Below are 14546 nucleotides of genomic sequence, written 5' to 3' on the forward strand. Positions count from 1 at the left end.
GTGAGATGATCCTCAGCTTGATCTGGTGTAAGATGACGACAATTACTATGTGGACACCGAAGACGACTTAGATGATGTCAATTGCAAGCTCTGTTTGGTGAATCTGAAGGTTTTTCATCATTACTGTTACTATTTTCCACTTGTTGATGTAGTATTACCAGCTTATGTGCTGCACGTTAAGCAGTTAAGTAAAGGTTTATTCTATCATTCCTGATATTCTGTGTATAAATACACCATCCATTTTTGGCATATTTTTGGAAGACAAATGAGCATATTATACATGGAGATTAATGGTATATTTTGAAAGAGCTTAGAAAAAATAGATATGATCTTACATTCTACCAGTCTACAAACTGAATGGAACAGTAGAACCAGAGAACATGGCCTACACTTGAAGGGGGGTAAATTCAAAACTAATCTGTGGAAACAATATTCCAGCGAGCAAGTGGTCAATCCATGGAACAGGCTCCCCGGGGAGACATTGGAAGCAGCTAGCATTGATTAATTCAAATGCAAATTAGATAGATTTCTTTCAGAAAATAGCATTTTGGGATACAGTATATGAATAATTTGAGACATGAATTGGTGAGTGCAGCATGCTTCGGAGGAACAGGTAACTTTGGACCTATGGTTCCCAAAGCTCTCCACCACTGGGGTTTTTCTCACCTCATGTTTGGGTCTGTTGTAGACTAATTGATAGAGATTGATTGCTATGATTAGTCAACAACTCCATTATCGGTATATCATGCGACTACCAGGATGGTAGAAGGCGAACTAGATGGGCCTTAGTCATTTTTCATCTAGCAATTCCTATATTCTAGTCTGTGCGTGTTGAAGCATCATATCATCATGCTGTTGTCATTTGAAATTATTTGTGTTGACGATTAGTGTTTTATTTGATATCGTGACTCAATGTAACTTGTTCATATGCAACTGAACAGAAATGATTATTAATTGGATGTTAAGCACATATCTGTTCTTTAATGAGTACACAGAGAACACTTGGAATTATCAGAGATAGCACAAAAGCCACAGTTTGTTGCACAAAGCTCTATCCGTATAGAAAAAGAAAACCTGAATTAGGCCTGATAAGTCAAAGAAGTCATCTGCTGCTGTTGCCTGATATTGTTGCTGGGAGTTATTTCATCTTTCCTATGAAGACAGAGAACTTGACATCAGAACCATTGAATCGCAACAAAATGGCACTACACCTCACAAGAGCAGGACAGCCCTAGTAGTTGTGGCTTCCATGTTCCCTAGACACTAGTTTCTTGCTTATTTACAGAGCATGTCTGACCTCCACGGTCACTAGGTCACAATGCCTGCCATTTCTTCCTGTAGCAATACCTTAAAGGGGAGAGTGCATAAGCTGAAAAAACACATACCTTGGAGTATTTCAACACCAGCCTCAATGTCATAATTGGAATTGCCTTGATCTCACAAGCTGAGGAAAACTTTAATGTTTGTGAAGCTGTCATCATCCAGCAATGTGGAAAGTGAATCAAGTAGTTATTAAACACTAACTGCATCTAATGTGTAATTAGATTTGGTTTAAGTTTATATATTGAAAATAAAAACGACAATTTTCTTTTTATAAAGGAGTTATTTAATGTCATTAATTAACAAAGACTGTTTAGTATTAATATCATAATGTATTTCCCTTGTACCCTGCCTTTTACAGTAGACATAACAATAACCTATGGTTACTATGTAAATGTGGACTGGATTATGTAACAGATGGTTATTTTACAATATATTAATAACATAAGAAATTACAAAAGGGAAAAAAAGACATGAAAGCCAAAAGGACTCTTCTTCCAACAGAACATGTACAATTTTTATTGTCATAGATTCATCCCCCATTTACTTCATTTCCTGAAGAAGTTGAATAATGATTGGTAAGGCTCCCAAAATGAAAAAAAAAACTCTTGACTACCAAAGGTAAGTGGTAAAAAACTCTAGGATGTCAGTATAACATCACAATCTACATTAGTCAGTCCTGATTTGTGACATTCTGTAGATGACATTTTCAAATTCTTATAGTTATAACAGTGTCTATAAAGTATTTGGTTTTGTTTGAAGATTTAAAATTCTTCTGTATGCTCTTTTTAGGGTACAGTTAACGTGTTCATCGTAAATTCCTGTTTGTGTTATATTAAAGGAGTAAACATACTTATTACAAAAATAGCACATAGCGGAGGTTAAATCCCCAAATGTCTAAAGGCACCATAAACTTCATATGTCCTCAATATCAGCTATATGTCCAGCAAAATCTCAAAGACTTTAATCAGTATAATATCAACTATTTTTGATGGGAATCTACTTTAAATATCTATATGTGTGTGTTGGATGAGGGGGTCATTTCTTCTAATCCTTAGTGTTTTTGTCTCTATGACCCAGCCTGGCAGATTATTCCAAAAATTCACCATTCTTCGAGTAAAGTTCTTTGTTTTAAATTTGATTTTCACCAATTTAATTTTATGTTCTTTAGTGCTACTCTCATGGGTTAATTTAATATTTGGTATTTATCTTATGCATACTATTTAATATTTCAGTGGGGTTCCCTCTTAACTGGCTTCTTTCCACATTGAGCTTCTGTAGTCTTTTATTGTATCTTATTCCGTTTACAGTTTGGATCAGTTTAGTTACTCTTCTCTGCATCATATCTAATGCCTATATATATTTTTGTCATATGGTAACCAGAATCAAACACAGTAGAGTCTAGTATGCTCTGCTCAATGCCACCACTTTGAATATCTGAAACGAATATTTTCTAGAGGTATTCACCAAGAGGATAATAGTAACTTGCTATCCAGTTTGAGGATTTTGATGTCAGTGTGGCTGAGGTACTTGATCAGTGAAAGGGTCTGCTCAATGCCACCACTTTGAGTTATGTTGCTATACGAGCGCTCTCTTTCTTATTTCTTAACCAACGTCTATCCCATCCAACATTCTACCTGGAATCTTGTGGCTTTTAGTTTAATTAAAAGTCTTTCATGTAGAATTTTATCAAAAGCTTTCTGGAAGTCTAAATAAACTATATCATACCGTGCATTTTATCTGTAGTGTCTTCAAAGAAGTTATCTAACCCAGGAGATGTGTTAATTTCAAGACCCTTTCACTCGTCAAGTACCTCAGTCACACTGACATCAAAATCCTCAAACTGGATAGCAAGTTACTATTATCCTCTTGGTGAATACCTCTAGAAAATATTCATTTCAGATATTAATAATTCATCTATTTTCAAATTCAACACCATGTTCATCTTTTTGAACTCTAACTTCTCTAACCTTTTATCTTCCTGAAGATTGTTTCAGGATTATGTTTAACATCCTGAACTCTTGGACCTTTTTTATACTTGTATCTTTCTTAACCTGTTTTAGCAATTTCCTATACTTTTTGTAGAGTTATCCCCCAACATTTTCTTTGATATCTTGGTATAACTTGTTTTTTTTTAATCTTCGGGGGGCGGCTACCTAGTATATATTTATTTTTTGTGGATATACTTTTATATTGGGTTGTTTGGTCATTCGTACCTTTAGCCCTGCAATCAGTTTGCATTCTAAAAGTCTTAATGATGTTACATTCCCAACGTTTTTCTCAAATGAGAACAAATTAGTCTATTCCCCCTAACTTTACTGCTTATAACAAGCATCCAATATTAGTGCATGTAACTGTGATTTGTAAATCACAATACGATTGATATTACATGCCATTCAATTAATTGACTGTTGTATTAATGGCTCACTCAGATTGAATAATAATTTAAAAGCTGTCAGGGTTTAAGACCTGAACTCACCCGTTCATCACCACAGGTTTCATCAGCTCTTCTTCACTGAAGACATTTGACAGACCAACATGGCCGAGATCAATGGCTCAGAGACCTCATCTGGAAGAACTCACAAAATGTCTATCATGCAAGCTCTACCATGGACTGAGCCCTGCTGAATGATTTACCGACTGAGTGCCTCGTCACTAATGAACTGTTATTTGATCTTTCCTCCTTCCTCCTAACATCAGCCACTTAACATCATCAGCATAGTTGCTTTGGCTCATAGTATCACAGTATTTTGAAAGGGATATGATTCTTAGCCATGGTTGTAGAATATTGCAGTAACTTGCACTGAATATAAGATAAAACTCAAATAAAAGTGTACTCGTACCATTCCAGTTTGATCTGTGTATTTAAAATTATGACATAAAAGCTTTTGCTTCGGCATTTTCAATGCAAAACTACTCTGGCTAGTAGTGGATTTCGATAAATTGTGTCCCCGCCAGCTGTGATTTTCCCAACATGCGCTCCCAGCAATTGTGATGCCGTGCCAGGCCTCCAAAGTAGATTAGAAGTTAGAGAGTTTTGCTTTATAACAGAATTGACTTAGATCACAATAAATTAATTTAATTTAAGAGCTTGACACTAAACCTAAATCACAATTTATTATTCCTTTGTTACTAGTTGATCCATAGCTGGGTACAGAAGAGTAAAGTGCTTCTGACTGTAAGAATGCAATGAAATCATTTTTTAAGCAAAGATATTTTTTGAAAACTGGCTGTGACATATTTCACTGGGAAAACCTTACATTGTTCTCCAAAAGAAGAGCAGGTTTGCACGTAAATTTGATAAATAATGGATTGTGAAATGATCCGACTCAGCCAGTGTTCATGGGCTCTGGGTTGGCTTAGACCCTCCTCAGACTTGGTCTAACTCCCAAAGCAACTCATGAGTTCGGGAGCTCACTGGTCACTAAATCTAATGGACTTCAGTTCCAAATTACAACTGCTTAAAACATGACAATTCCCCTTAGCCGTTTTTAGCATTTTTTTCACTGGCACAATGCTCATGTATGTGCACTGATTGTTTTTTAAACTTCAATTTTCTTTTCAATTCCGACATAAGTAAGAAAAATATTATTACATGGAAGATGCAAGCCTACTATGGTGGGGTTGTACACATGGAGAACCAATAAAGTAGGCTGGATATGATTGCACAATCATGCAAGCCGTCATACACAAAAATGTGAACGCCCATTCCATGCACACAAAATGTGAGCCCCCAAAAATGAGATCCCTGTAAATGCAAAAGGTGAGATCCCAAAAATGAGATCCCTGCATATATAAAATGTGAGGCCCCAAAAGCAGGACCCCATACACAAAAAATAAGACATCCCCTATACACAAAAATGTGAGACCCCCATTGAAAAATTATGGACTAGTTACTTTTAAGTTAGATTTAGCTGGAGGTCGCTTTAATTTATAATCATTTGAGTCCTTTAAACGGAAACTATCAGCTTCCAACTCAGATGTGGCAGAATAAAATTTGAACATATTGCTGACACAGTAATCAAAGAACATCGAGATTCTTTCTTGGATCACTTCCAGGTTATGTCATTGGGCAAGGAAAAAACCTGGTGAAACAGCAATTACATTTTTGGTTTTGCATTGAGTTTTCTGATTTAAATCCCCCCCCCCCACAAGAAAATCATAAATTATACAGGTGTTGCAAATAAACCTTTTCAGAATATGGCCCATGCTGGGGAAATCCCCACAGATTGTACATGTAGAGACACATTACATGAGTTATAAGAGATGCTCATTATATCTTTTAATATTATTATTCAGGTTCCTTTATCTCGCTTGAAAGTGGGGAATGCACTGTTTATTCAATTTGTGTGCATTTTTAGAAGTGGTTCTGTAACATGGCACAACCCTTAGAAGCAAAGCGTTGACAGCCTGGTAGTGACGCAGTTTAGTTCACTAATGGATTGTGGCATAGAGTGGTAGGCCATCGGTTGTACCTTAAAATATTTCATAAGTTGATCTCAGCTAGAGTATCCAAAGGAGATACAGTACTAAGGTTTTGGAGATCGACAAGAGGATATTCTGGGGTCCACGAGGTTCTTTCAATTTGGGCCAGGCATACAGCACACAGCAAGTAGGGTTTCAAAATTATAATATTCTACATTTTTCTATACTTGTTGACTTACTGTTGGGAGATATGGGGAAAAAAGTTAAAATGTAGAATGCTGACTCCAGTATCCTAAAGAGGCAGCACACAAATGTAGACAGATGGCTCAATTCTCTGTCTAATCAGCATTCTGAAAAGGCAGATTCCACCTGCATTCTGTGAACCTTGAAAGTGTCCATGTATGGTACTTGTACTAAAACTTAATAAAAGAATATCTGGTGACCTAGGGAAAAGGAAGATAAGAGAAACTTGCTTACTTTAGTTTGTAGGATGGTAGATAACAGGATGACTGAAGGCTGAGTCAGCTTCACTCATATCAAAGGACCATTGTATCATGTACACTGTAGCTCGGAAATGTATAGTTACATGTGAACCAGGAATGATTAGGTCATGCTGCTAGGCTGGACATGCCATATAAGGGCATTTTGATAAACGTGTAAGAAACTAAGATATTTAAAGCAGTATATTGTGACAAAAATTTGGATTATACCCGGGAAGACTGAGCTCAAGAATTGTAACTCAAAAGACATTGTTTCCCGGGGCAAGCTTGCTTGGTTGTAAGTTCTTAATTTTATTTGAATATTAACGCTTTAAATAAATGAACTTTGCTTGTTTTACCGTCATTGATTGAACTCGCATAACTCGTTAAACATTATTAGCACATTAATTCTGTTTCTGTACATTAATGAAAATGGTTTGGGTAGCTGGCACCCTCTTTTGGAAGGACAGGGATCCCTGGAAAAGTGTCACTATTTGCTCAGACATCCCAGGAATATGTCAATATTTGGACAGGGTCCCGAGGAATGATTCAATTTTTGATCTGGGTCCCTAATAATGTGCCAATTTTTGCATGGGATCCCCCAAGTTGAAAAGTTTGAAAACCACTCTTTTATGGGGATATCATTGTCAGTGTGATTCAATTGGTAGTTCTCTTGTCTCTGGGTTAGTAGATTGCTGTTTTGAGCACCATTCCAGTGTTTGAGCTCATGATCCAGGCTAATACAGAGGGGTGACGATCCTAGGCAGCGGAGGCACTCAGGTCAAGGCCTCCCTGTACATGGACGACGTCACCGTCTTTTGCTCGGATCAGCTGTCGATCCGCAGATTGATGAGCATCTGCGACCAGTTCGAACTGGCCTCAGGGGCCAGAGTAAATCGTATCAAGAGCGAGGCCATGTTCTTTGGGAAATGGACCGACCGATCCTTTGTCCCCTTCACTGTCAGGTCGGATTACCTGAAGGTGCTGGGGATCTGGTTCGGGGGGGCCGGGGCGTGCACCAAAAACTGGGAGGAGCGTATTGCCAAGGTCAAGCAGAAACTGGGACTGTGGGATCGACGATCCCTCTCGATCGTGGGCAAAAACGATCGAGAGGTGCGAGGTGCTCTCGGTGTTGCTATACGTGGCGCAGGTCTGGCCCATACCTCGCTCCTGCGCCGCGATAGTCACCCCAGCCGTTTTCCACTTTGTCTGGAGATCAAAAATGGACCGTGTCCGCAGGGACACGATGTACAAATCTCCAGAGAAAGGGGGGAAAGACGTGCCCAACGTGGCCCTCATCTTTGATTCAGTGGTTAAAGTAGATATTAAAGATCTTTTTATGGTACTAGTTGAAGCAGAAGAGAGCGTTCGCCCGGTGTTCTGGCCAACATTCCTCTCTCCATCATTATCAACAAAAAAACAAATTAACTGATTACTCATCTAATTGCTGGTGCTAGCAAGTTTGCCTTCATAATATTCTAGAAACAGAAGTGGAAGCAGGATCTATTATAGATAGTTAGTTGAAAAAGAAAAGTTTGAGAGGGAATAGGGAATGGGTTTGGGAATATGATTAAATTCATAACCTCTTTCAGAGAGCAACACAGGTGCGATGGGCCAAGAGGTCTCCTTCTATGCTGAGAGCTGTGGATACTTAGTCGTTGAGTATACTCAAGATTGAGATTGATAGATTTTTGGACACTAAGGGAATCAAGGGATATGGAGATAGGGCAGGAAAGTGGAGTTGAGGTAGAAGATCAGCCATGATCTTATTGAATGGCAGAGCAAGCTCGAGGGGCCATATGGCCTACTCCTGCTCTTATTATGTTCTTATGTAAAGTTTGATGATTCTATTGTTCTAAATGCTTTGATACATTTCAGCATCGCAATATAAATGCAAGTATTAATTAATTGAAAATAATTCTACTGCAGTAAGCTATTTTGCAGATATTCCTAAAATTCATTTTTGAATTGTGAAACTTACCTTTGTCAACCCTTTCTCAAGTTAGCCCCACACTATCCTCTTCAGGCAGGGGGTGGAATAGTTCAGCATGCAGAAATCTTTACATACACTATAAATGTTACTCCTTGTGAGGAGGAGGTATAGTTGAGAAGTGCTGAAAGTGACCTCTCCCTGGCCTCTCTCCATCTTGCAACCAAACAGTTAGATCAGTTAATATTGCACCCTGGCATTCTATGGACGTACCAAAGTGCTTTGCAACCAATTAAGTACTTTTGAACTGTAGTCATTGCTGTAATGTAAGGAAACGCAGCAACTAATTTTCGCACAGCAAGGTCACACAAAAAGCAATGAGGAGATTTATGAGGATGTTGCCAGGGCCGAAGAATTTTAGCAATGAGAAAAGATTGGATAGGCTGGGGCTGTTCTCTCTGGAACAAAGGAGGCTGAGGGGAGATTTAATTGAGGTGTATAAAATTATGACAGGACTAGATAGAGTGGATAGGGAGGACCTATTTCCCTTAGCAGAGGGGTCAGTGACCAGGGGGCATAGATTTAAAGTAATTGGTAGAAGGATTAGAGGGGAGCTGAGGAGAATCTTTTTCACCCAGAGGGTGGTAGGGGTTTGGAACTCACTGTCTGAAAGGGTGGTAGAGGCAGAAACCCTCAACCCTCATTTAAAAAGTACTTATAGAATCATTGAATCATAGAAAGGTTACAGCACAGAAGGGAGCCATTCAGCCCATTGAGTCCGCGCCAGCTGTATGCAAGAGCAATCCAGCTAGTCCCACTCCCCCACTCTATCCCCGTAGCACTGCAAATGTTTTACTTTCAAGTACTTATCCAGTTCCCTTTTGAAGGCCATGATTGAATCTGCCTCCACCACCCCCTCGGGCAGTGCATGCCAGATCCTAACCACTCGCTGTGTAAAAATGTTTTTCCTCATGTCACCTTTGGTTCTTTTGCCAATCTCCTTAAATCTATGTCCTCTGGTTCTTGACCCTTCCGCCAAGGGGAACAGTTTCTCTTTATCTACTCTGTCTAGACCCTTCATGATTTTGAATACCTCCATCAAATCTCCTCGCAACCTTCTCTGTTCCAAGGAGAACAACCCCAGCTTCTCCAGTCTATCCACGTAACTGAAGTTGGATGTGCACTTGAAGTGCCACAACCTACAAGGCTACGGACCAAGTACTGGAAAGTGGGATTAAGCTGGATAACTCTTTTTCGGCCGGCACGGACATGATGGGCCGAATGGCCTCCTTCTGTGCCGTAATCTTCTATGATTCTGTGACAAATAGAGTACTGTAATTTAAAAAAATGTTTTCACTTAACTTTTACAATTTTTCTGTCTTACCAGTTCCAATCAAAATTTAGCGCCTAACCCAAACTTCTGTACTAGCCTGTAATCATTATCACAAAAACAATGAATGTTATTCCTCTGTTAGAAGCATGCTTGAGCAATGCAGGAACGGGGCTGTTAATGCTTTTCCCCCCACTCCGAACAACTTGTCTGAGTCTGGAAGTGACAAGCTCGCCCCCTGGTGGAAGATGAAGCAAATAAAAACTGGGTTTGGACTCAGGTTTCCAAGCCAAGAGCTCCATGTCCTGGTGTTACAATTGCCAAGTGACCCAGGAGTCATTGGGACTATTAGTATACCATACGGATTACCTTCAAAGATGGTGCCTTTATAATGCAAAGTATTTTGAAATGGCTGGGGCAGCTCAACAAAGTGAGATATGAGACCTGAAAATATTTAGTTTTTCAATGTTCGTTTCATTTGCAAACATTGTTGCAAGATAATTTTATCAAATGACTACTGTGTCATACTTCAAAACTTTATCTGTGCCAAAAATGCAATAAACTAGTTATTCCCATTTCAAATCTGCATTAAAAAAGGTAACTGGTAGTATACATTCATGCATTTACAAGCATTGGTGCATTATTTGCATAATTACTATAATTTGGTTACAAATCATGATAGTTATGCATCATTAGCACTAGTATTAGTATGCACAAAACATTTTCAGTATATATTGTATTTGAAAATTGTGTCTTTCAGACATACAGCGACTCCCATTACTTAAAAATAAATGTATGCTTGTACTACTTCAAAACAATTTAATGACCAATTGTCATACTAAGGCAGCATTCTTGTCTTGATAAATGCTTTACTAAAGCATTACCTGAACTATGGCTCTCAATTCTTAATGAAATGACTTACTAAATTCACACCACAAGTGGTTTCTAGAGAAATATGTCCCTGGTAGTTGCATCTTATAATGTAAGTAGATATTTCAATTACTGAAAGAGCTTGCATTTGTATATCATTTTTCATGTCCTTAGGATGTCCCAAAGCACTTTACAGCCAATGAATTATTTTTTAGTCACTGCACAGCACTAGGTCCCACAAACAGCAATGAGATGAATAAGCAGCTAATCGATTTTGGTAATGTTTATTGAGGGATAAGTGTTGGCCAGACACCAGGAGAACGACCCTACTTTTAGAGTAGTTCAATGGGATCTTTTATGTCCATCTGAGCAGGTAGATAGGGCCTTGGTTTAATGTCCTATCCAAAAGGCAGCCCTTCTGATAAACCAATACTTCCTCAGTACTGCACTGAAGTGTCAGCCTACATTAAGTACTCAAATTCAGGAGTAGAACTTGAACTCACAACCGTCTGGTTTAGAGGCAAGAGTGCTAGCACTGAGCCAAGGCTGACACTTACTAACAGCTAACGTTACTGTAGTTAATACCCAAAGCTACATTTAGCAGTTAAAATATACAGGTCTTTTCATTAGTTATTATAATGCTGTTACTGAAAACACAGGATTTTAATTCCTTTTCAAAATGAATATGCTAGGTCAAGACATAGATATTGTATTTTCTTTTCCATTTTTCCAGTTATTAATAGTAGCAAAACAAGTGTGGTATGAAGGTAAGATGGCAATCTCAGTTTGCTGCTGTAGTGAAGTGCCAAGTAGATGTTAGGTGTTTTCACTTAGCGAGGGAAGGAAAATTGAAGGGAAAGCAATGTATTGGCTTTGGAGGCGTCCTGGGATCTGGTCCTCTTGGGTAGGGACAGTGCTCAACACGAGAAGACCAAATAATTGTTGCTGTTATCAATCCTAATGTTCTGATGTAGACATTAACCATGACTTTGTGGCCTGACCTGAAATATATCAGTTATAAGAAGCATGTAAGAAGAGTGGTGAAATAAAGGCTTTTTTCCTGTTATTTTTGAAATGACAAGCTTCTAATCTTCAACTCCAAGATCTAGGAAAGTGCTGAACAGAGGCTAGTTCAGAGTGGCATTAGCAGATCTCTATTGCTTCATGGAGAACAAGGAGGAAAAAAATATATAAAGGGGAGGGGAGAAAATCATATGTAAAGGAAGAAGCCTATAATCATTTTATTTTGGGAATGAATTTCACAATTATCCCTCTCCCTTATGTATTATATTCATTCTGATTTACCAAGTTTACTAGCCTTTCTCCTACTGTGTTGTTGAGCTTGAGTCAACAGAAGGCCAATGGTCTGGTGTGTCATATTATCAGCAGCTGAGCTGCAAAACTCTCCAAACCTTCTTATGGTATGACGCAAGTGTTTGAATCCTGGATTCAAGGTACTTTTGTGATCTCAATATAAAGTCTGTTTGAAAACAGAGCATCCATGGTCTTTCTCAGAGAGTTTGGAGAGTAAATTCTGGGATAGCCGTTGGAGTTTCAAATCCAAATGTAGTTTCATAATCACGAACATAATAAGCCAATCCTAAAAACGTCAGCAAGATGTGCCTCTACACAGTGTCACCATTGTGGGAATCCAATGAAAATTCATCAAGAAAAAAAACTTTAATTTGGCAGTTTAGAACAGATCTGGGATTATTACTGTAGAAGTGAAATAATTTTGAGGTTTCCTGAGAAACACATTTCTATATTGGTCCACAAGTGGAGAAAGATGTCTCAACGTACTTTACAACAGGAAAAACAATGGATGTTGAGTGGGAGGGAAGAAAGGAAAATAGAAATGTTGGGGTGGAGGGAACCGAAGGCACGGTCAAAGAGAAGAGCTTTGAGGAGACTTTTGAAAGCAGGTAGGAAGTTGGCAAGGCAAAGGAATTTAAGAGGGGAGTTCCAGAGGGCAGGCATAGTGGCTGAAAGAGCAGCCACCAATGGTGGAGTGGAGGGAATGGGAACAAGTAGCAAACCAGTGTCAGAGGGGCAAAGGGTGCTTGTAGGACACACAGCTTGAAATCACTTAGCTAGGGCAGGGCGAGACTATTGAGGGAATTAAAAGGGAGGACAATTCGCTGGGGTGCTAGTAAAGCTTAGAAAGGACAGAGATGATGAGAGGTCAGGACTGGTGTGGATGAAGATGCAGGCTACGGCATTCTGAATGGCTAGAAAAGGGAGATAGTCAGAGAAAAGACGACTAAGCAATTAATTATTTCAACATATTTATAAAAGCTCCTTCTCATGGGACTATTTTTGACAGCCGTATAGTGTACCATGTAACCAGGCACTCCAACTGTTTGTCTTTTCCATTCAGATTTCATTAAAAAGGTAATTAAAACTCCACTAAGCTTAGAAAAACACTATACCAACCTTGAAATACTTAAATGTAAACAGATGAAACTGTTATTTAAAAAAATCATGTAGGCAAATTAAAAATAATCCTTTCTTGAGCCATTCAAACATACAACCTCCAATCCTCAACACTACAAATCTGCATTAAAATATTTACATGCAAAACAAGAACAGCTGAAACATATAGGAAAGGGCACAGAATGAAATGCCACTGATGCTCTGTAATTAGATATCACCAATAGTGCCACCAGCAGCAACAACTTGACCTTTACTTTCCTCAATCTATTATTAACAGTCCCAGGCTTACATACATATATACAACACTTTGGCATGACAGGTGTCACTGAACAGTACCAAATTAAATGGGGAGATGTCACAATGCACTCTGAAGCACAAGTTAACAATATTTTATTGAATGATAGAAAAAAAGCAAAAAGCAGACACAAATCTTAGAGGTATCAAAAAAGTAAAACTAAATGCAGACAAGGCAATGGACCCAGTTACAATGTATAAAATGTAAGGACAACACAGGGCCAAGACAAATGCAGGTAATAAAACATTCTACTTCAGGAACATCAGAAAAGTATTTTATTGTAAACAAAGTCTTCAAGTATGATTATTTTAAAATATAATTAAAATTGATTAAATGTTGGAACTGCAATTATGATAATGATATAACAGGATGCAGTGGGGTCGATGTTCCTTGGAAATTCCACCACAAATGGCAGTAATTGAAGGAAAATGGAGCAGCAAACAGTTTTGCTGAACCTACTCCCCAAGAAGAGCACACCAAAATTTTTCTCTGGGGAACTCGGCAGTCAGTGAGGCCGCCTATCCTCAGCCTGTCCGATGCAAATAAATGGGAACAGGTGGGCGTGGCTTGCTTGATCTCATTATTTTCCTTGATTACCTCCTCCAGGAAATAACACCACTATAAAGATGGCATTGTGAAGTTAAGTCTGGTGTTCAGTCAGTAGAGTGCTATTTTAGTGGTGCCATTAACCCATTTAAAATAATTGAGTTAAACCCTTTGTTAAAATAGCAGAACTCAAGTCAGAACGCTGCTTGGTTGTTATTCTATCAAATTTTTCCCTCTATAATAAAAGTAACCCAAATTAAATTGAAAGAGGGAAAAAAAACTGATCAGTAGCAGTTTCATATCTGTCTTGCCATCAAACTTAAAGAAGAATGCATTTTAAATTATGCCGGCACTGATATTACTCAACCTGTGCTGTGGACTATTTCACAACTTGGGGGGCAAGGGGCATGCTTGACCATCCCCTTGGAGTCTACATCAGTTGGTTTTGAGCCAACTGTTAAGTGTTTAAAAGCTCAGGATGATTCCTTTTTCATATTTCCAAACTCCTCCTGGCACTCCTTCCTGATTGCCCTAAGATCAGTAAGAATCATTATATCATTCATTAAGCTATTGCATTGGTTGATAGGGACAAATGCTGCTCGTGTTCACCTTAGATAGCACTGATGACTGAAGAGTTCAATCCTTCCTGCTTTTGTTTAGATCCTTCATAATTGTCCTCTTCTTTCCCAAGTTGGTCTTCTATGAGGACACTGCTGTATCCTAGGATACTTCTCCCACAAGTCACCTGGCAGAACTAGATTTTTTTCCCCCCAGTAATAACACTATTATGAAGTGCCAAGGAAGCATCATTATTCATGTTAGGGGACCTGAAATCTGTAGCTTGTAGAAAGTAGCATCATTTACATCTTGGTGGTTTCTTCCAATGATTAGAATTGGCATTTAACATTGATGTGCTAA

At 38.6% G+C, this 14546-nt stretch overlaps 1 protein-coding gene across 2 annotated transcripts in view; it reads right to left on the bottom strand.

Annotated features, from left to right (window-relative positions):
* Positions 1-999: 999 nt before the first annotated feature.
* Positions 1000-14546, bottom strand: part of nup58 (nucleoporin 58) — a 76234-nt gene continuing 62687 nt past the window's right edge. For both annotated transcript variants that reach the window (XM_067986035.1, XM_067986034.1), the window contains one exon: positions 1000-1152. In XM_067986035.1, the coding sequence (XP_067842136.1) occupies positions 1139-1152 (14 nt within the window). In that variant the 3' untranslated portion in view covers positions 1000-1138. The remainder of the gene's footprint in view (positions 1153-14546) is intronic.

This window comes from Heptranchias perlo, chromosome 6 (assembly GCF_035084215.1).
Source record: "Heptranchias perlo isolate sHepPer1 chromosome 6, sHepPer1.hap1, whole genome shotgun sequence".
NCBI lineage: Eukaryota > Metazoa > Chordata > Chondrichthyes > Hexanchiformes > Hexanchidae > Heptranchias > Heptranchias perlo.